General features: G+C 43.7%; 1 protein-coding gene across 4 annotated transcripts in view; it reads right to left on the bottom strand.

Moving 5' to 3' along the window:
• The window catches only part of MOB3B (MOB kinase activator 3B), a 219,089-nt gene that overhangs the window by 133,771 nt on the left and 62,671 nt on the right, over positions 1-22,647 (bottom strand). For 3 of the 4 annotated variants that reach the window (XM_027549085.1, XM_027549086.1, XM_027549087.1), the window contains exon 2: positions 11,101-11,716. In XM_027549085.1, the coding sequence (XP_027404886.1) occupies positions 11,101-11,518 (418 nt within the window). In that variant the 5' untranslated portion in view covers positions 11,519-11,716. Of the gene's footprint in view, positions 1-11,100; positions 11,717-22,647 lie in introns of those variants that run through there. The other variant, XM_027549084.1, reaches the window with a different exon arrangement.

Raw genomic sequence — 22,647 nt, 5'->3', positions numbered from 1 at the left:
CATGAAAGTGAAAAGTGAAAGTGAAGTCGCTCAGTCGTGTCCAACTCTGCGACCCCATGGACTGCAGCCTACCAGGTTCCTCCGTCCATGGGATTTTCCAGGCAAGAGTACTGGAGTGGGGTGCCATCGCCTTCTCCTTCTTCTATTATGTTATAAACACTACATGTCCTGAAACCTACAAAGGTCTTTTGAAGGAAATGCTTGAGACTCACTCTCCACATATGAGATCTAGGGCTGGACAATAACTTGGGCTCCCTTCAAAATGACACTGAGTAAGGATACCTTCTTCATCTAGAGGGGAGGCGGAGACCTGTGAGGGGGAGCACAGAGAGAAAGACTCTGGTGTCAGGGCCCTGCTGATAGGTATGTACGGCTCAGATAAACAAAAACCTGTGCTCATTAACACTCAGCTGGCTCATCAGTGGTAATCCAGTAAGCTATGGGGATCTTGTCCTCACTTCACGCGGCTTATACAACTGCTCCTTCCAATTCTATCTTTGTTCTGGGTTAGAGTTCTGGTTAGCTGGTTTTTTTCCATCCCATTCCATCTCCAGATACATTTCCCCATCCCTTAAGGCTTGGTGCTGGGACTTCTCTCGTGGTCCAGTGCCCAAGACTCCATGCTCCCAATGCAGGGGACCTGGGTTCAATCCCTGGTTGGATCCCTGGATGTTAGATCCCACATACCGCAACTACAAGTTTGCATGTTACAACTAAAGATCCTGCATGCCACAACGAAGACACAGTGCAGCCAAATAAATAAATTTAAATTAAAAAAAAAAAACAGCTTGGTGCTGAGTTTATGTGTGTCTCCAAGCAGCACTGACCTCCGCAAGGCAGTCTTCACTGACTAAGGAGGGATGCCATGTCTACAACCACAAACGCGGAAAAGCAGCAGGTTACTGTTGTTGTTTAGGCGCTAAATCGTGGTCCACTCCTTTGTGACCCCGTGGACTGTAGCCCTCCAGGCTGCTTCTGTCCATGAGATTTCCCAGGCAAGAATACTGACGTGGGTTGCCATTTCCTTTTCTAGGGGATCTTCCCAACCCAGGGATTGGACCCACGTCTCCTGCGGTGGCAGGCGGATTCTTTAACATTGAGTCACTAGGAAGCCCCTAAAAGCAGCAGATACCACCACCCCAATTGCAGCCTTTATTTTTCATCTTTGTTTTCCACTAAGTATCACATAGCCCGGAGCCCTTCCCAGCTGATGCTGAGATGTAATGACTTGTCACTTGAGATATCGCTCATTAAAATTGCACAGCACGGGTAAGGGAAAACTCAGTGCAGGGGGGACAGCAGGTAATTAGCATTAACTTACAGGGCAACCGCTAGGCCCTCTGGGCTCCCCTCTCTACTCCTTTCCCCCGTGCTGCTGCTTAGCACACTGGTGGTCCTCACCATTTTCCAGAGGTATCTCTTGGGGTTTGTTGAGTGGGGGTGGTTATTTACCATTGTTCTCAAGAACTCAGCCACAGAGTCACTGCCGTGACATGGAGTCCACTTGCTGTAACAAGTGGGAGCAGGGAACTGGGTCCATCCACAAAAGACCATCCATTTGCCCACAGCCAGTGGGGGTGAGGAAGAGTGGAGCTGTCTCTGCGTGGTTTCCATGAACAGATGACTGGATGACTGGATAAATAGATGACTGAATAAAATAGGGGAGGTCAAAATCTAGAGAAGGCCAGTTCTCACCAGGAGCAGAACTTTAAGAGTTACGATCAGCAAGGAACAAGTATGATCTACATCGGATGCAGGGCCCTTTCTGTTTTCACATCCTTCCCTATAAATGTGGACTTACATCAGGACCCTTCCTGGAGAGGATTTAACATGTGATGCCTCAGGGAGGGCTAAAACAAGAGTGATGCTGTTCCTGGGGTGAGAACACCACAGACACGAGATGTTGGATTATCTTAGAGCATGGGCTATAGAGCTGAGCTGCTTTGGGTTTGAATCCTAGGTCTGTCCATGTGACCCTGGGCAAGTGATTTAATCTTTTTCATCTGTGACATGGACCACATGCTACCTGCCTTATGGGGTCATTTTACAGATTAAATGACATGATGCAGGTAAAGTGTTCAGAAAATTGCAGCTTTGTTATGACGCATTCCCAGTGAGTAAATTCTTAGGGCACCAAAGAGTTTGTGTGTGTTAGTCGCTCAGTCGTGCCCGACTCTTTGCGACCCCATGGACTATAGCCCGCCAGGCTCCTCTGTTCATGGAATTCTCCAGGCAAGAATCCTGGAGTGGACTGCCATTTCCTTCTCCAGGGGATCTTCCCAACCCAGAGATCGAACCCGGGGCTCCTGCATTGCAGGCAGATTCTTTACCATCTGAGTCACCAGGGGTGCCCTGCCAAATAGTTTTTCAGATCCCAAAGCCAAAACATGTTTCCAGAGCCTTAGGAACAACTCGCCAGTTCACAAGGTTAGCTTGGAGGCTCCATTCCTGGTGCTGAAAACCCTTTTCCCTTCCTCTTGAGAGATCAAACCCAGGGCAGCTCACCCAACACTAATTTTAGTGAATGGCTTGTCCCAAATGTGACTAGTTGGCTATCTCCCCACTTTCCCAGCTAACCTACACCCAGTCTCTGCTGAAGTCTGCTGGGTTGAAATGAGCACGGGCAGGTTCTGTACTCCGTCTTTTTTCTTTTTTGATTTATTTTTTTGGCCGCACTGGGTCTTTGTTGCTGCACACAGGCTTTCTTCTAGTTGCAGCGAGCGGGGGCTACTCTCTAGCTGAGGTGTTCCGGTAGCTTCTCTCGTTGCTGAGCACAGACTCTTAGGTGCACCAGCTTCAGAGTTTCAGTGCGTGGGTTCAGCTGCCCTTCAGCATGTGGGATCCTCCTGGCTACAACTACTACTACTTACTACTAAGTCGCTTCAGTCGTGTCTGACTCTTTGTGACCCCATAGATGGCAGCCCACCAGGCTCCCCCATTCCTGGGATTCTCCAGGCAAGAACCCTGGAGTGGGCTGCCATTTCCTTCTCCAATGCATGGAAGTGAAAAGTGAAAGGGAAGTCGCTCAGTCGTATCCGACTTTTCACGACCACATGGACTGCAGCCTACCAGGCTCCTCTGCCCGTGGGATTTTCCAGGCAAGAGTACTGGAGTGGGGTGCCATTGCCTTATCCGGGATCCTCCTGGACCAGGGATCAAACCCATGTCCCCTACATTGGCAGGCAGATTCTCAACCACTGGACCTCCAAGAAGTCCCCAGTACTCAGTCTTTTAAAAACCAAGAGAGATGATCCTTCCCAGTAGCTTTCTCTCTAAAGAGGTAAGTGCTCATCCCTAACAACAGGAGTTGGTCTGACTCCTAAAGAAACGTTGAAATTTCCCAAAGTCTTTGAGGATATTTATGAGCCCCTCCATATTGGGCTTCCCTGGTGGCTCAGACGGTAAAGAATCTGCCTGCAATGCCAGAGACCTGGGTTCGATCCCTGGGTCGGGAAGATCCCCTGGGGAAGGGAATAGCTACCCACTCCATTATTCTTGCCTGGATAATTCCATGGACAGAGAAGCCTGGTGGCTACAGTCCCATAGGGTCACAAAGAGTTGGATACCACAGAGCAACTAACACTTTCACTTCACTTTCACATGACCCCCACATCACAGAGCAATCCAAGAAAAAGGACAGCTAATTTTTAAAAAATCATGTTGAGTCTCTTACAGTGCATTTTGCTTTTATCTGAGGCTAAAATCACTTGATCAGAAATCATCAAGTGGGCTTCAAGAGTTTTGGTTGACAGTTACGTAGAAACGTATGCAGAGAGAGAGGCAGCTGACATACATTTGTTTTTTAGCACCTCTTACGCGAAGAGTCGGACAAGGGACACGACTGAGCGACTTCACTTTCACTTTTCACTTTCATGCATTGGAGAAGGAAATGGCAAGCCACTCCAGTGTTCGTGCCTGGAGAATCCCAGGGACGGGGGAGCCTGGTGGGCTGCCGTCTGTGGGGTCACACAGAGTCGGACACGACTGAAGCGACTTAGCTGCAGCAGCAGCGTGAGGGCCTAGGTGGCGCTAGTGGTGAACAACCTGCCCGCTAATGTAGGAGACGTGAAAGATGCGGGTTCGATCCCTGGGTTGGGAAGATCTTCTGGAGGAGGGCATGGTAACCCACTCCAGTATCTTGCCTGGAGAATCCCCATGGACAGAGGAGCCTGGAGGGCTACAGTCCACAGGGTCACACACAGTCGGATGCAACTGAAGTGACTTAGCACTTAGCACGGGGGCTTATGGCTCTGGGGTGGGTGTTTTCACTCACACTGCTTCATTCCTTGCAACAGCCCTGTGAAATGCGAATCTTCACACAGAGGGATGTAAGCTCAGAGGTTACGTGTTTACCGATAGCACACAGCACATAGTGTTTCCTATAGCCCCTGTAGCGTTTTATAACGGCAGAGCTGGTCTCCGTCTACAAGCCCGGTGCTAGTCCTGCCACACTGTAAGTATATTTTGATGACATACATGCTGTCTTACCAGCATTATCTAGGTTTATATCAAAATTTAAAAACCACGAGGGAGACAATAGAAAATAAAAGTTAAAATTTAAAGGCTAGTTCTAAACTCAGTTCCCCAACATCCCATGTTTGAAAAGTTCATCCCTATGGATATTTTTATAGCCTTATGTTTCCTGCCACAATATTTTCAAAGAGGATGAGACTCAGCTATAGTCTCATGAGAGAGGTTGCCAGAGGGAGGCAGCCAATTCCACAATGCACTTGTCCACAGAGCAAAGTACTCATTTTGGAAGAATGTGCAGATTAATTTGGAGCAACTTGACATTCTAGGCATTATGGAAACTGCTCAAGGACACGAGCTGTCTGCTTCGCTCCTTCTTGGAGCCTAAAATAGGACCCGCTTCTGAACAGGCATTCCACAAACATCTCCTGAGTGAGTGAAGGACCAAACGCTGTAACAGGTAGTCACGGCCCACGAAGCATCTTCCGAAGGCTGTCACCCTCTGCGCAGTCTTGTGACATGGGAACAGATACAGTGTCTGACATACTGCTCAGGCATTTTAGGGGTGATTTTTGAAAGCGGGGGCAAACAAAAACAAAACAAAATAAAACAGAAACAAACAAACGAAAAAACCAGAATCATTTCTTTAAAACTTATACCCAAAATCAGGTTTTCTGAAAAAATTTTCCCTCCTAGGTAACCTCCTAAAACCATGATTGAGAAGTCTTTCAGCATGTGAAGGAAATCTGCAGAATAACGATTCATGCTATAATATAAATGGTAATGGGTGACAAGAGCAGAGATTTTTGGCCAGACACTCTTGAGCTCAAACCCTAACTTCTAAATGACTGATTAACTGTACAACCTTAAGAAAGCCCCTGGGCTTGTTTCAATGTCAGCTCCCTCATTGGTAAAATGGCATATTTAATTCGTTCAGTTATTATAAGAATTAAGAAAGATTATGTGCCAGGTCTAGTGCTTGATGCTTAGGAAACTCAATATATGCACGTTCCCTCCCTTTCCTTGCTCTTTCCTTCTCTGACACCCATTTATTCTAAAACTGTAAAGGTAGGTGAGATTATGTCATTATTTTTTAAATGTTCTTATTCCTCCTGCTCAAAGACATTTTAAAAACATGAGTTGGAGTAGCGCTAAGTTTTCAACTCCCTTTTTTTCTAAGTGTCAGATCTGAGATTTAAGTCCCATTATATAACAGAAAAACAGGGAAGCTGGGGGCTAGAACAGAAAAATTATTGTGATTAGCCAGGCAATGGAATTTAAAAAGTGGGTGGCTGTGGCTTTCTATTTTTCTTTCGTTACCTCTAAAAGTGGTTAAAAAAGAGATACAATCAAAGAGGAGGTGGCCCTTGCTTCTGAAATTACTGCTGTTTTAGGAGCTTTTGCAGGAACATCTGTTGGCTTTTTAACAAAGGAGACTGGGGAGGATCAAGAGAGTGGAGGAAGGAGACTCTGGTTCACAAGGGAGCCACATCTGTTTGGTATTCTCCCAACTGAGAAGGCTTGACTTCTGAAATAGCCCGGGTATCCTAGTTAAATCAGGATACAGAAACAGATGAGAGTTTTTCTTTCAGCGGTAGAGATCAACAGCTGTTTATATCCTTTAATACCTAACTGAGGCTGAAGCCTTCACATCTGTCTGTATTTTTCCGGTTCTGGTTCCTCGAATCACAGTGGGGAGGAGGGAAAGTTTGAACTCCTCCCAATTCCCAGACAAGAAGACAAGAAATATGCCCAGGATTCAAAGCCATAATGCTAAGCAGAACTCCCAAATTTCTCATCCGCCCAGGGTCTGCTGTTGGCTGGAAATTCCTCTTTCACTTTATCCTGACAGACACCTTGATCATTTTCATGATAATGACTCATGGCAGCACCAAGATCAAAAAGAAGGAAAGTAGGCTAGAATCAGGGGGAGGAAGAAGCAGAGGAAATGAATTCTCATAGAGAAAGTGGCTCTAAAAAGACAAGTTTTTGCAAAGACAGCAACAGTGTTATCGGAGGGCAAACAGCAGAGGTGAGCAGGATACTAATGAAGACCATCAGGGTGGTGGTGGATGGTGGTGGTTTTTACTAACCCCTATCATTTTAACCCTCTTTATGGATCACAGCCTTGTCTCGTGGCAAAGGGGCTTGTATAACGTAATAAAGCTATGAGCCATGCCATGCAGGGCCAAGATGGACAGGTCACGGTAGAGAGTTCTGACAAAATGTGGTCCGCTGGAAGAGAGAATGGCAAACCATGCCAGTATTCTTGCGGCAAGAACCCCATGAACAGTTTGAAAGGCAAAAAGATATCACATCAGAAGATAAGCCTCCCCGGTCAGAAGGTGTCCAATATGCTCCTGGGGAAGAGGGAAGGGCAATTAATAATACTAATAGCTCTGAAAGAATGAAGCAGCTGGGCCAAAGCAGAAATCCCGGATGCAAAGAGCCAGCTCATTGGGAAAGACCCTGGTGCTGGGAAAGATTAAGGGCAGGAGACAGGGGCGACAGAGGATGAGATGGTTGGATGGCATTATCAACTCAATGAACAGGAATTTGAGCAAACTCAGGGAGATACTTAAGGACAGAAGAGCTTGGTGTGCTGCAGTCTATGGCGTTGCAGAGTCAGACACAACTTAGCGACTGAACAACCAATGTTTTAATCTTGCAAAAGTTAAACAGAGAAAACTAAACCCCATGGAAGGCAAGGTGCAGGAAATATGCAGGAATGGTGATAATGGGTTTCAGAGACATTTGCTTACTCTGATCACCAGCACCATACCATACACATGCTGGAATTTTATAAGGATTATTTTTCTATCCATCTATCCATCCAACAACTTGTAAAGCACCAGGACTGGACTTGGTGCTCAAATAGTCAACTGAATAAGACATATTCCATAACTTTAAGGGGTTTACATTCTGAAAGATGACAGTCTTCACAGAGGAGATGGTATAAAGGATGCATGAGAATTCACTAGACAGAGATGTTAGGGGATTTCAAAGGAGAGAATGACATGGATAAAACTAGAGAGATAAGAAACAAACAATTCCTGGGGAAGGGACAGAAAGTATTCTGGGTGGTTACAATAAACAAGAAGAGTGGGGGGAGCTTACTAAAAGTACAGATACTTAGGCCTTACCTAAGAGATTCTGATTTAGTTGTTGAGGGAGAAAACCAAGGAATTTACATTTTGAAAAGAAGACCCAAGTAATTCTGATACATACAAAAGTTTGCCAACTCTAATGTATACAGATGAACATTTCTCGAAAGATGCTAACAGTATTCCATTAAGAAAGAAGGTACCAGGTTCAAATTAGGATACACTGAAAGTGAAAGTGTTAGTCGCTCAGTGGTGTCCAACTCCTTGCAACCCCACGGGCTGTAGTCCGCCAGGCTCCTCTATCCATGGAATTCTCCAGGCAAGAATCCTGGAGTGGGTAGCCATTCCCTTCTCCAGGGGATTTTCCTGACCCAGGGATCAAACCCACATGTCCTGCATTAGCAGGCAGATTCTTTTACTATCTGAGCCACCAGGGAAGCCCCTACATACTACCATATTCTTTTCTTGGAGATTTGAGTTCAGTTCAGTTACTCAGTCGTGTCCGACTTTTTGCAACCCCATGGACCACAGCACACCAGGCCTCCCTGTCCATCACCAACTCCCAGAGTTTACTCAAACTCATGTCCATTGAGTTGGTGATGCCATCCAACCATCTCATCCTCTATTGTCCCCTTCTCCTCCTGCCTTCAATCTTTCCCAGCATCAAGGTCTTTTCAAATGAGTCAGTTCTTTGCATCAGGTGACCCAAGTATTGGAGTTTCAGCTTCAGCATCAGTCCTTCCAATGAATATTCAGGACTGATTTCCTTTAGGATTGACTGGTTTGATTTCTTTGCAGTCCAAGGGACTCTCAAGAGTCTTCTCCAACACCACAGTTCAAAAGCATCAATTCTTCAGCTTTCAGCTTTCTTTATAATCCACCTCTCTCATACATGCTGCTGCTGCTGCTGCTGCTGCTAAGTCGTGACAGTCGTGTCCGACTCTGTGGGACCCCTTACACGGCAGCCTACCAGGCTCCTCCATCCATGGGATTTTCCAGGCAAGAGTACTGGAGTGGGTCACCAGTGCCTTCTATACACAACTATTGGAAAAACCATAGCCTTGACTAGACGGACCTTTGTTGGCAAAGTAATGTCTCTGCTTTTTAATATTATGTCTAGGTTGGTCATAACTTTCCTTCCATGGAGTAAGCATCTTTTAATTTCATGGCTGCAGTTACCATCTGCAGTGATTTTGGAGCCCCCAAAAATAAAGTCTGTCACTGTTTCCACTGTTTCCCCATCTATTTTCCATGAAGTGATGGGACCAGATGCCATAATCTTAGCTTTCTGAATGTTGAGCTTTAAAAAAAGCCAACTCTTTCACTCTCCTCTCTCACTTTCATCAAGAGGCTCTTTAGTTATTCTTCACTTTCTGTCATGAGGGTGGCATCAATTGCCTATCTGAGGTTATTGATACTTCTCCCGGCAATCTTGATTCCAGCTTGTGCTTCACCCAGCCCAGCATTTCTCATGATGTACTCTGCATATAAGTTAAATATGCAGGGTAACAATATACAGCCTTGATGTACTCCTTTTCCTATTTGGAACCAGTCTGTTGTTCCATGTCCAGTTCATTGCTTACTGACCTGCATACAGATTTCTCAAGAGATTTCTTGGAGATTTAATGCACATTAATATAAAGTCCTTCAGTAAAGAAATCAGTTTCACTAAACATTTCCCAAACTTATTTTTCCATGGGGGGAAAAAAAAGACAAAACATACGCACCTATTAAGATCTCTCAGAACACTTTCATAGCGTGAAGTCCATATTGGGAAGAGCTGAAACAGTGGATTCTGATCAAGTGAGCATGCCCCAAGCATAGTGAATGGCTAAAGAAACCATTTAGAAAAAGAAAGCAAAGTCAATTACTCTGAGAGATCCAGCAGCATCCACTGATTTCCTCCAAAATCTAAAATCACCTATGATGTCCTATTTTCCAAGGAGACCGCCAGAAGCTTCCTCGCCCTTAAGTAACACACCAGGCTCCGTGATGTTCTTTCTGGTCAGCAACTTTGTGTGGTAACCACAGCTGCCAGAGAGAACAGCAGTGCCCAGAGTTCAAAGCATCAAAGAACAGAAACAGAAGGGGGAGGACAACGAGGAGGGATCCTTGCCCAGATTTATTTATCTTTATTGCCATCACATGTTCTGCACAGAGCCTTGGCAGTGGCTTGTAATGCTTTCGGAAAAGACAAATTCCTCCCAGCTCCAAAAGAAGCCTCCAACAGTCAATGAAAATGCAAGACGTGAGCCAAAATTGCTACTCCTCCAAGGCACCAGTTATACAGATAGGGGAGTTTCTGAAACCTGCCTTCTTCCTCCTATGCTGGCGAGTCAACCAAGGGGGACTGTGTTATCATGAACCCCACCTCCTGCCCTACAAGAGCCAGCAGAGAGAAAGTGCAAGAGGAAATCAGGCAAGGCAAGGTAACAAGAGGAATCTGAGCAAATTGGTTTGTGTGCTGAATATTTCAAGATGGACGTACTACTCTGGTCAAGTTATATATGTTTTATTTTTACATAAGCAATTACTTCCATACACCCCACTTCAACTTCCCATATGCCACATGGGGACACATGCCCTATAAAAGGTGATTTCAGCAATGTGTTTCAAATGCTTTTTTTTTTTTTTAATACCCCAACCTTCTCAGATCTTCTCAATAATATTTTGCAGCAGCATAAGTATTTTTTCAATCATTCTACAAATAGTTTCTCAGTGCCTAAAAGGTTCCAGGGGACCATACTGGGCATCAGAGTTACAACAAGGCAAGGAGTAGAGTGTTCATCTCTATTGACCCAAAGGCCCTAAAACTGAATTGTAAATTCATCCTGCCAGGCAGGCAGACCCAATGATCAGCAGCATAAAGAAATAAAAGACATGGAAAAGGTCTGGTCCTTCCCCTTGAAGAGTTTCATGGCTTTTAGTACAAAGCAGATGAAAGCATTTACATTCCAAGTGTCTGGGTTGGTCTAGTCACTCCACAATGGTCCAGAGTTAATAGAACAGCCAGGAATTAATACCTATGATCAGGGAAGAAGAGAATGCCAGGATCTTGTTTCTGCAAAATGCCAACTACCTGTTTGTTCAACTCCCAAACAAATCCATGGATTTTCACATTGGGATTTCTCATCCTGAGAGATGACTACCAATCCTTGCACTAGAGTTAGTATAACTAACCAGTTAATTAGCTCCAAATTAAAAATTTCACTAGGAACTCTGGGTGGGTTTGGAGTCTAATCCTAAGGAAGTCAATAAGATCAAATTTAATTTTTCATCAAGCCAGTGTTCCCCACTATTGAGGACCACAGAATAATTATAAGTGGTCCACACATGATTCTTTTTCCATAAGGTCCTTAGATATGGAAAAAGAAACTGCAGATACGTGAATGATGGGACCTTGGGAAACAGTGACATGGATGCTATCCAGCATTCAAAGGCAGGCCGCTTCAGAAGAAGCCTCTGCCAACTTTCCAAGCCTGGGTGGGATGTGACAAAATAACCAGGCAGCTGGTCACGGACTTACCCACACACGTTGGAAAGATGTCTTCATTGTTGATCTGGACCTCGATCCAATCCATGAGAAGGTTCATGTACTGGGGGGCCGGCAGGGCAGTCGGCTTCTTGTACTTGAGGTCATCCTGCCACCGGTATTCGTATTTGGGGCCCCCTGACATCACAGGGCAGGTCCGTTCGGTGCAGAACTCACAGATGGTGCCGTAGATGAGGTTGATGCGATTGAAGAAGTCCACCACGTGCACCGCCACCCAGTCATTCTGGTCCTCCCCACTGGGCAGCTGCACGGCTGCCTTCAGGTCCACACCCGAGTTGAGGGAGGCCTGAGCCCGTTTGTGGAGTTCGAACCTCTGCGTGCCAGGTTCAAATTTCCTCTTTGGCCGGAAGGTCTTGTCCTTGTTGAACACCTGCTTCAAGGCTATGGACATGGTCTGCTCCTTTTCCCCCTTCCTTCGGCAGGAAGTAAAAAGGCAACTGGGACTTTTCAGTGAGAGATGGCAACCCAACAGGGGTTTCCACTGCCAGCCCTCTGGCCCCAGTCTTGTGATCTGCAGCTCTCAGTCTCTTTTAGATAGCCCTTTCCATCTTTCTCTTGAATGATTTCCAGGGGAACTTCATGTTTCTTCCTAAAGGTAGGAGAGGAAAAGGGTCTCATTAGTGTTCCATTTGTATTTAAGAAATGACAAAGGCTTAGACCCGATTTCCGCCTTACTTCTGACTGTGTCCACTTACAACCAGGTATAATAATGTAGAAGTCAAGCCAAACCCTTGAGAATCTGTATTGGTGATCAAATCATATAACCCCAGGTGAAAAGGTATCACACCCTTTTTCTTTACGGCCTTAGTCAAATCTCTGACAACTTTTCGCTAAGTGGTCATAGTTTCAGTGGGCCACTCCAAGGTGTTAAGGATCAACATGATAGTCAATAACATCCCCATATGCTCCTTTTTAGATTATCTGTCCCACCCTTCACTACCCTTGAGTAAGCATGAGGACACGACCCCCATCCTCTTGGACACACCTGATTGGAGCAAATTTCCCTAGAAACTTGGAATCAGGATCCAGCCTTTGTATTATCCCTGAGAAGTGATGAAAACTGGGTCTGCTTGACACTATTTACAATAGCCAAGACAGGAGAACAAAAGACTGGTTCCAAATCTGGAAAGGAGTTTGTCAATATGCAGGGTATATTGTCACCCTGCATATTTAACTTATATGCAGAGTACATCATGTGAAATGCTGGGCTGAATGAAGCACAAGCTTGAATCAAGATTGCCAGGAGAAATATCAATAACCTCAGGTACCCAGATAACACCACCCTTATGGCAGAAAGCAAAGAAGAACTAAGAGCCTCTTGATGAAAGTTAAAGAGGAGAGTGAAAAAGCTGGCTTAAAACTCAACATTCAGAAAATTAAGATCATGGCATCCGGTCCCATCACTTCATGGCAAATAGATGGGGAAACAATGGAAACAATGAGAGACTTTATATTCCTGGGCTCCAAAATCATTGCAGATGGTGACTGCAGCCATGAAATTAAAAGACACTTGCTCCTTGGAAGAAAAGCTATGACGAACCTAGACAGCATATTAAAAAGCAGAGACATTACTTTACCAACAAAGGTCCATCTAGTCAAAGCTATGGTTTTCCCAGTAGTCATGTATGGATGTGAGAGTTGGACCATAAAGAAAGCTGAATGCTGAAGAATTGATGTTTTTGAACTGTGATGTTGGAAAAGACTCTTGAGAGTCCCTTGGACTGCAAGGAGATCCAACCAGTCCATCTTAAAGGAAATCAGTCCTGAATATTCATTGGAAGGACTCATGCTGAAACTCCAATATTTGGCCACCTAACGCAAAGAACTGACTCATTGGAAAAGACCCTGATGCTGGGAAAGATTGAAGGCAGGAGGAGAAGGGGATGACAGAAGATGAGACGGTTGGATGGCATCATCGACTCGATGGGCATGAGTTTGAGCAAGCTCCAGGAGTTGGTGATGGACAGAGAAGCCTGGCATGCTGCCGTCCATGGGGTCGCAAAGAATTGGACATGACTGAGCGACTGAACTGAACTGAAGACCTAAGACATGGAGACAATGTAACTGTTCATTGACAGATGAATGGATAAAGAAGATGTAGTTATATATATATATATACAATGGAATATTACTCAGCCATAAGAAGAATTAAATAATGCCATCTGCAGCAACATAAATGGACCTGCAGATTACCATACTCAATGAAGTAAGTCAGGCAGAGAGAGACAAATACCATATGCTATCAGTTATATGTGGAATCTAAAATCTGACACAAATGAAATTATTTACAAAACAGAAACAGGCTCACAGACATAGAGAGCAGGTGGTTGCCAAGGAGGAGGGTTGGGAGAGGACTGGGGTTTGGGAGTAGCAGATGCGGAGTTGGTGAGGGACAGGGAGGCCTGGCATGCTGCGATTCATGGGGTCGCAAAGAGTCGGACACGACTGAGCGACTGATCTGATCTGATCTGATCTGATGCAAAATATTATATACATGTAGAACTGAATCACTTTGTTGTACCCTGGAAACCAACACAGCACTGTAAATCGATGACGCTGCAATAAAGGAAGTTTTAAGAACTGAATTCCGTTGAGCCCTCTTTGGACCATGGGTAGTAGTGTTGAGAAACCTGGATTTGTAGAGAGGAGAGAGGAGAAGGGAAGGGGTAGAGAAAGAAGAAGAGAAAGAAGTGAAGGAGGGGGAGAGGAAGGAAGATCCCATGGACAGAGAAAAAGAGACACAGGGAGAGAACAACAAGAGGAAAAGGGAGAGGCAGTGGGGAGAGAGTAGCTTCTTTTGTTTTTAACTTTTTATTTTGTATTAAAAATACAACAGTTTTAGGTAAACATCGAAGGCACTCAGCCATACTTCTTGTGTTCTCCATAGTCTTCCGAACTGGTTCCAATTCCTCTTGAAGTCTGGTTGTATCTCCAACCCTTGGGATCAATTTCCCTTAGGAAAAGGGCTGTTTTTCTTTAGGATTGACTGGTTTGATCTCCTTGCTGTCCAAGGGACTCCCAAGAGATCCCTTGGGGCACGTGTATTTTTCTTGAATTAGTCATATAAATATCTCATTTTACTCCAGCCAACTTGGGTGGGTTGTTTCTTTCTAAGAACCCCTGTGACAGTATTTATCACTCCTAAACATGCCACCCTTGACATCTTTAATATCACACCCTAGATAGTGCTTTGAGGCAGAGCTGCCCATAAAACTTTGTGATAATGCAGATGTTCTATATATTTATTGTCCAATATGGTATCCACTAGCCACATGTGTCTACTGAGAACTAAAAAGTTGGCTAGTATGACTCAGAAACTAAATTTTTCATTTTATTTAATTTTAATTAATTTAAAAAAATTGATAATTAACTAATAATCCCAAAAGCCATATGTGGCTAGTGATTGTCATATTGGACATTGCAGCTTTGAAGTCTTCAATGTTCTCTTCTCTGGCACCTCATTTCACCCTTTCAAAATTTTGGTGTGGTCTAAAGTAGATTTCACAGAGAAGGCAATGGCACCCCACTCCAGTACTCTTGCCTGGAAAATCCCATGGACGGAGGAGCCTGGTAGGCTGCAGTCCATGGGGTCGAAGAGTCGGACACGACTGAAGCAACTTAGCAGCAGCAGCAGCAGAGTAGATTTCGAGCAGGTGTAGTAGATTTGTAGTAGATATCATTAACCCTGGGTCTCCAAGACCTGCTTTCCTAGTAGCTCAGACAGTAAAGCAACTGCCTGCAATACAAGAGACCCAGGTTCAAACCCTGGGTTGAGAAGATCCCCTGAAGATGGAAATGGCAACCCACTCCAGTATTCTTGACTGGAGAATTTCATGGACAGACTAAGAGGGGCTGCAAAGAGTCGGACACGACTGAGCGACTAACACACACACAAAGTAACCACAGTATCCAAGAGATAAAAGTAGTTGTAAACAAGGCCCCACATCGAGTAGGGGCATGGTTAGGATTGAGATTCGGTTTTACACTCCCAGCAAATGCTCTTTCCACAAAGTCTTACATTCTAAAAAGTGATCCTCCTCAATCTGTTTCTCCTACTGGTTCATTCATAAAGCCTCTTACCTAGCGCTTCCATGCACATATTCCTCTAAAAACACAAGTACTGACTGGCTGGAAGTGAAGACTGTGTCCTGTGGCCTGAAAACAGAGAGGAGACCATTGATCTGCCCATGGATCACGCCCTAGCAAAATTAGCCCACAGCTGTGGCCAGAGCCAGAAGAGCCCATCATGGCATCTGCTGAGATGGACTTGAGGCACGATCCCACTGATCTGCCATTTTCCTCCCAAGCAGGGGTTCCAGTAGGCCACACTCGAACAGGGTTTGGTGATGCATTCAAACTTAAGTTATTCAGGCTAAACAAAAACAGAACCCCAAACCATCTAAGACACCCCGATTCCCTCTCATAGACTCTGGTCTTGGTTCAGAAGCGTTGATATTCAGATTATTCAGTTAAAGGCCTCCTCTGGCAACTGAAGCCTCAGTCTGTTTACTTCCTCCCTCTAAACACCATCCTCTTCCTATTAGCTTTTCACTGCCAGACCGTGTATCAGTGAGGTGTTTCTTCCCCTCATCACTTGGCCTTGAGTATACACACTCCCCACAAGGAGACCTGTGTGGAAAAGTGGTTCACGTGGCACCCTGCCTTTGGCTGTCTGGGAAATCACATTTCCGGTCACTTTGGAACATCTCGAGGAAGGTTATCAGCACAAAAACTCTGCAAACTCTAGGGAAAGAAAGAAGCAATCTCGTCTGAAGGAAAAAAAAAAAAAAAAAAAACAACAACTTCCCAAAGGGTGTATCTGCCTGAAAAGAAACAAGAAAACCAAAGGCCTTCAAAGAGCATTTCCAAAATAAAACCAGGAGCTAGAGGTTGGGAAGATAGAGGAGGATGAGGGCTTTTATTTCCTCTTAAAAGAGACAATAGTCCTTCTGTATTGCAAATGCTTAATTGCTGACAGTAAAGCAGCAAGAACCCAACAGCCGCCCCCTCACAGCTCCAGTAAATAAGACTTGCTATTCTGTTATTCTGATAATGAGGGGACCATCCATTCCCACGGTCCGCAAAGCAATCTTCTCTCATCACCTCACATGACCCTCGTTGCCATTAATTCGGCTGTTTCCCCATGCCCTGGAGTGTCTGTGCACGGACACCAGCGTGGAAGACTACCTTCGTACCAGGCTGTTGTGGACACCATCCCGTCCCTCTGGTGCCTGTGCTGAGAGCGTGCGAATGTACAGAATAATCATAGCAAATCCTCCATATCACAAAGCCCTCAGTGCATGGTGCTCACTAAGGTTTAAATAAATATTAAACCCTTGTTTGAGGTTGGGGATTTTTCTTCCACAGACAGACCCTCACATAACTAACTTCAAGATGTTAATCTCTTGAACCGGATCAATGTTATGTAAACCTTTGTATTAATCTCTCAATTGTGTCTTGACTTTTTGCTACCCAGTGGATGTAGCCCGCCAGGCTCCTCTGTCCATGGGGATTCTCCAGGCAAGAATACTGGAGTGGGTAGCCGGGCCCTCCTTCAGGGGATCTTCCCAATTCAGGGATGGAATCCAGGTCTCCTGCATTACAGGCGTATTCTTTACCACTGAGCCACCAGGGAAGCCCCATTCAAACCTTTAACCTCTTTTTTTTTTTTCCTTGCCCCAGTGTTACAGGCTTAACTGAGGGAAAAATCATCTTTGGAGGATTATTTCTCAACCAAGTAATTTAATGTGCTGCTCTTGGCTACCTTTATTAAACTCTACTATGCACCAGATTTTTACAAATATTATTTACATTTTAACCCTCACTTCCATGACAGGAAGCTTCCCAGGTGGTACTAACGGTAAAGAACCCACCAGCCAATGCAGGAGACATGAGAGACACGGATTCGATTCCTGGGCCGGAAATATCCCCTGGAGGAGGGCATGGGAACTCACTCCAGTATTCTTTCCTGGAGAATCCCACGGACAGAGGAGCCTGGTGGGCTACAGCCTATAAGGTCACGGAGAGTTGGACATGACTGAAGCAACCTAGCACATGCACACTGCATGATAGATGATTTTACGATCATCTTATATAAAAAGAAACTGAGACTCAACCACATGAAATAATTTTGCAGAAATCACAAAATTAGTAGATGGAAAAGGTTAAATTTTGAATCCAGACCTCTCTGACACTGAAATACATAGGACTTTTTTTTTTACTGAAGTTGTTTTTAAATCTCATGACCATCTTTATGTTTTCAAGGCCCCATTCAGATATAGATTTCCCAGCTCCTCACAACATGACTATAAAGGAAGCTAGAACAGGTGGTATTCTTATTGCCATTTTACAGATGAAGAAACTCTGACCTCCTAGTGTTGTTTGAAACATGTTCATCATTCTGACATCATTCAGATGTAAGGTTGTCTCTTCCGGTCACACTTTTTTTTTTAATATTTATTTATTTGGCTGTGCCAGGTCTTAGTTGTGGCACGTGCGATCTTTAGCTGTGGCGCATGGGATCTAGTTCCCTGACTTGGGATTGAACCCGGGCCCCCTACATTTGGGAGCACAGGGTCTTAGCCACTGGACTACCAGGGAAGTCCTCCAGTCAAACTTTTTTGTCTAAAGTTTTCTGGAACAGGGATAGGTTGGTCAGTGGGCCCCCATGTTTAAAGACAAGGGCACTCCAAGAAAGATAAAAACAAATTCATCATGTCACTGAACGAACAAAGAGGCACCTGTCCGTGTCTTTATCTGAGGGTCAGATGCTCTACTGAGGCAAGTGCCCAAAAAAGTTTTGAAATTAAAAGGCACCAAGAAATCCATCCAACCTAACTTTTAACACAGGGCCCCATCAGGATGCTTACCCACAATGGACACTGTAGGCTTATGAAGTGGTTAGAGCAGCATCTCTTGAATGTGAACATGGGATCTTGTCAAAATGCAGCTTCTGGTCCAGAAGGTCTGGGCTGCATCTAAGAATTTATGTTTCTAGCAAGTTCCCGGGTAATGCCAAATCTCTAAGTTCATGGATGACACTTTAGCTAACAAGGTCTGATCTAAGAGGGCTTGTTAGAAATGCAGACTCTCGGGCCTCTCCCCAGACCCAGTAGATCTAAGCCTGCATTTTAACAAAATCTCCGAAGTACATGCTTTGAAGAGTACTGGGTGAACGAGCTGGGAAAGGGGAGAACTAATACACTTCCATGTGTTGTTTGGTCAAGAGTTTGCTTCATAAACCCAGTTTTCATTTTTTTCCCACTGAACTCTTCAATTTACTCTTTCAATTATAAACTATACATTATCTTAATATCACATTTCCAGTATTTTTTCACCAAGAGAAATCACACCTATTTTCATAACACATTACAGACATTGTATGTATTTAAACATACTGGGTTTTTGTTTGTTTGCTTTTAAGGCCATTTTGCTTAAAGCAACTAGACTCCAGTTAAAAAAACAAATCTCATTTTCAGCTGAGTGTGTGTCTGTTTGAGAAAAAGAATGAGGAGAGACTCAGTGTTTTGAATACAATTGCCTTGACAGATGGTAACAATGACCAGGTCTTTTGATCTGGCTTGACTCAGACAGCACAGCCCCTGGATCCAGGAGGTTCCCTGTGAATACCTTCTCGTAAGTGCCAGATGGGCTGTGGCTCCTCTACTGCTCCCACGGCTGCACGCAGGAAAGCTGCTTCGGCTAAACAATGTGGCACAGGCAACAACACAGCCATTTTTCTCTGTCTTTGTCCGGTCTCCAGAAAGAAAAGATCAAGTCACCAGTTTTGCCCCCTGGCTAAAACCTATAGCAAATTCTATGTTATGAATAACACCTACTACAATGCTGGTACTTAATACATGTCTGAAGCCAACTGCTCATGCCACCAATAAACCTTTTCTAGGGCGCAGAGCTAATTAAAATCCGGGCCCTGCCTTTGAAAAGTCCACAGTTTGTTGTCTAATTTTAAGGTCAGTTCTTGGGCTTTTGCCTTTTTAGCTACAAAGTTAAATGCCCCCACATGGATTATGATGGGATTCCTGTACAGTATTACTCAGGTCAGGAACGAAAAGGACAATGAAGAGAAAAATGGAAATTCAAATAAACAGTGCAGAATTGACAGGAGCTCAATGTGTTCTCCATATTTTCTGCTAAATAGATCAATATAGCAATAAAATATGTGCGCTATAAAAATATGCAGAGAGCATTCAGCTGGGCAGCAAGAAAATGTTGTCGAGGTAACTAAGCAACACTGGCAAGGAAAGTTCTTATTTTTCTTTTCCTCTTGATGTCTTCTAACTTAATTAGTTGAAAAATCAGAGTCCTGGCCAAGAAGAAGGGAGAAAAGAAACAACTCTCCCATCCACTCCTGAGAGACACATCCTCTTTAGCAATTGAAAGTACAGAGGCTGGGCAGGACAGAAAGCAGAGGGACACAGTGACATTAGCCAGGGGAAGGAAGCTTACTGTCTTCTCTGTAGGATGAAGCACTCCTTCTGTCAGGGCCAGCTGGCAGGGCAATTCACTACAGGAAGGACTTAGGAACATGGGAGCCCCAGAAGGACCTCACATGAGGGAATTTCTGTGCTGTCTTCTTTGTGGGGGGCCTCCCCAGGAGCTAGGATGATGCCTGGAACAGAGCCAACTTCACTAAGTGTTTGCTGAATGAATGAATAATTGACAGTGAATGAAGAACCCTTCGCATCAAAGTGAAATGACAAAAATGAAACCAAACCAGTTTTTCTCCTTTCATTATTTAGGGATGTGACCTGAAGCTGCAAGTTCACTGCCAGCACACTGAGGTCAGATTTTGCCAACAGCTGGGCTGTTCTGAGGCATCCTCTCCTGAGAGGTCAAGACATGTGTCCATCTTCTCTCTCAAAGGGGCTGCTCCTTTCCCATGAGTTACCTAAAATTGCAGGTCTTTGAAATTAAAGAATGACTCATCTGATTTCTTACCTTTCCACTTTATTTTTTCTCTTTAGGGCTAGAATAGTCCATGGAACCCTCCTTTAACATCTCAAATATTGAATAAAAGTAGATTAGGTTTCTATTTTAGAGAAATGTATGTATGTATGTGTGTGTATGTGCACACGTGCATGGGTGCACACACAAATAATTTCTACATCATCTGACCTTCTTAGGCTCCAATAGAAGGAGTGTACCTAAAAATGTGACTCTATTGACCTTTATGGAATGTTTTACTCCTGCCTAGTCATTAGGTGCTATCTTTGCTCACAAAACAGTCCCCAGATTGCAGAGATTCCTGCCTAAGAAGCAATCTTGCTTTTTTTTTTTAATCCAACTAATCTATCTCCTCATCTTTGAGCCGCCATATTGTTGCATTTTAAACTAGTTGGGAAAAACAGTGCTGCCTCATTTTCATCTTCAAAGGCATGTATGATTTCAGAGCTTTAAAATGCCCAGATTATTTCTGAACACAGATCAATTCAGTACAAACAGGTGCAGCCCCACAGAAGTCTGTCACATGACCAACATTCCCCATTAATTTCTAGCTCTTCGGTGTTCATTTAAGTTGCTTTCTCATTGCTTATTTGCATATTTCCATCACCAGTGTGGGCAGTCTAGCATTAAGAATATAAGCCTTCCAAAGACAAAAACATTGTATGCAAGCTTGTACATTGCAGCGACAGCAACAGCAGTGATAGGTCAATGCACGGGTTTTACAGCAGAGACCCGTAAGAATCCTCCACTTCACAGCCTCGGAAACATCGCCATTCAGAAGAGGACACTTAGTGGTAAGAAAGACTAAAAAGAATAGAAGGATAGACAGTGGGGATTTATTTGGTGTGGTTTAATTTACCACATGGGCTTCCCAGGTGGTGCTAGTGGTAAAGAAGCAACCTGGCCTGGAGAATCCCACGGACAGAGGAGCCTGGCAGCTACAGTCCGTAAGGTCACGAGAGTTGGACACAGCTGAAGCAACTTGGCTTGCAGATATGCAATTTACCATATACTCACACTGTGCTGAAGAAAAGACAGACTTTTAAAAATATTTTTTCTTAAACAGAATAAAGTTCTCTTAAATAAAGGCCTTCCTGAGCCCAGTAGAGACTGGTTCAGATTCCCAGTAATGAGGGAGATGGCAAATCTTTGGTTCCACCTTGCACAGGGTTGATCCAATCTTATCGTAGTTTCAAAAATAAACAATGAAAGTAAAATTATTGTAAGATAAATGTGCAGTTGACTCATTTAATATTTATGAAATGCAACCTAATTATTTTAATAATTTTTAAAAGGAAAAAACCTCTCCAAGTTAGCAAGCAACTTGCTCTCTATTCCCAAATCTTTCACCTATAGTTAAAAAAAAAAAAAATCATGATTTGTTGGGACCACAATACCTAGGCAGATGGTAGTAGAGAAATGGAGGATGAGGTGGTAAGTACAGATACAGCTAATTTAACAGGTGAAATAAAAAATTACAGCAAGTGAAAAATTTTTTACTTTTCAAAGCGCAGGTTTATACCAGCTGGTACGATGCCAGTGAGAACCTCCATCGGATACTGGGATAAAGGTCATTGTCAATTACCATTTCCTTCTTTCTCTCTGAGACAGGATATGCCAATTCTTTCTTGGAAAAGTCTTGCTTTAAAGGAAAAATGTTCAAATTCAAGGAAGTTGGTTTCTGTAACTATTAACAGACTTACTTACTTTTAGCCACTCTAAGTGGATTTGAGTCTCAGGGTCTGGAAAATTCTTACCCCTGGCACTATGGGAATTTATGTATGACGTCTGGAAGCACTGCAAGAGACCTTTGAAGGTGGCAGAGAACACACAGTTTGCTAGAAGACTGGAAATTGGAAAATACATTTCAAATTTTCAAAAGGTTACTATTTTAAGCTGGCAGGGGCAGGGGGGAGGGATGGGTAGAATTGACAGCAATGACAGACAAAATTTGGAGCTAATATAGTCCAGGGCTAAGAACACAGCCATCTGTAAGGTTGTGGGAATTCCACAGGGTATATTTGTTAAATGTTTGGAACACAGAAGGCAGTGCATAACATGGTTGCTGCTTTTATCATCACCATCCTTTGAATCATAATATGATGTTAAGTCTTTTTATTCCAATTTTATTGAGATATAATTGACATACAGCACTGTGTAAGTTTAAGGTATGCAATGTAATGATTTGACTTATATACATTATTAAATAATTACCACAATAAGTTTAGTGAACATCCATCCCCTCAGATACAAAATAAAAGAAAAATATATATTTCATTGTGATAAGAACTCAATATTTACTCTTAATTTTCATATATAACACACAGCTGTGTTAATTATATTTATCAGGTTGTATATTCTATGCTTAATCTTATAACTGAAAGTTTGTACCATTAAAAAAAATTTTTTTTAGAGTATAATTGCTTTACAATGTTGTGTTCCTTTCTGCTGTACAACATGAATCAGCTATAAATAGCCCCTCCCTCTTGAGCCTCCCTCCTGATACAAGTTTTAACAGCAAGTCAGATTCTTGAGAAAGCAAACAGCCAATTAGAA

This window comes from Bos indicus x Bos taurus, chromosome 8 (assembly GCF_003369695.1).
Source record: "Bos indicus x Bos taurus breed Angus x Brahman F1 hybrid chromosome 8, Bos_hybrid_MaternalHap_v2.0, whole genome shotgun sequence".
Lineage (NCBI taxonomy): Eukaryota > Metazoa > Chordata > Mammalia > Artiodactyla > Bovidae > Bos > Bos indicus x Bos taurus.
The sequence above is the reverse complement of the archived record's forward strand: the minus strand, read 5'-3'. Positions and strand labels throughout refer to the sequence as shown.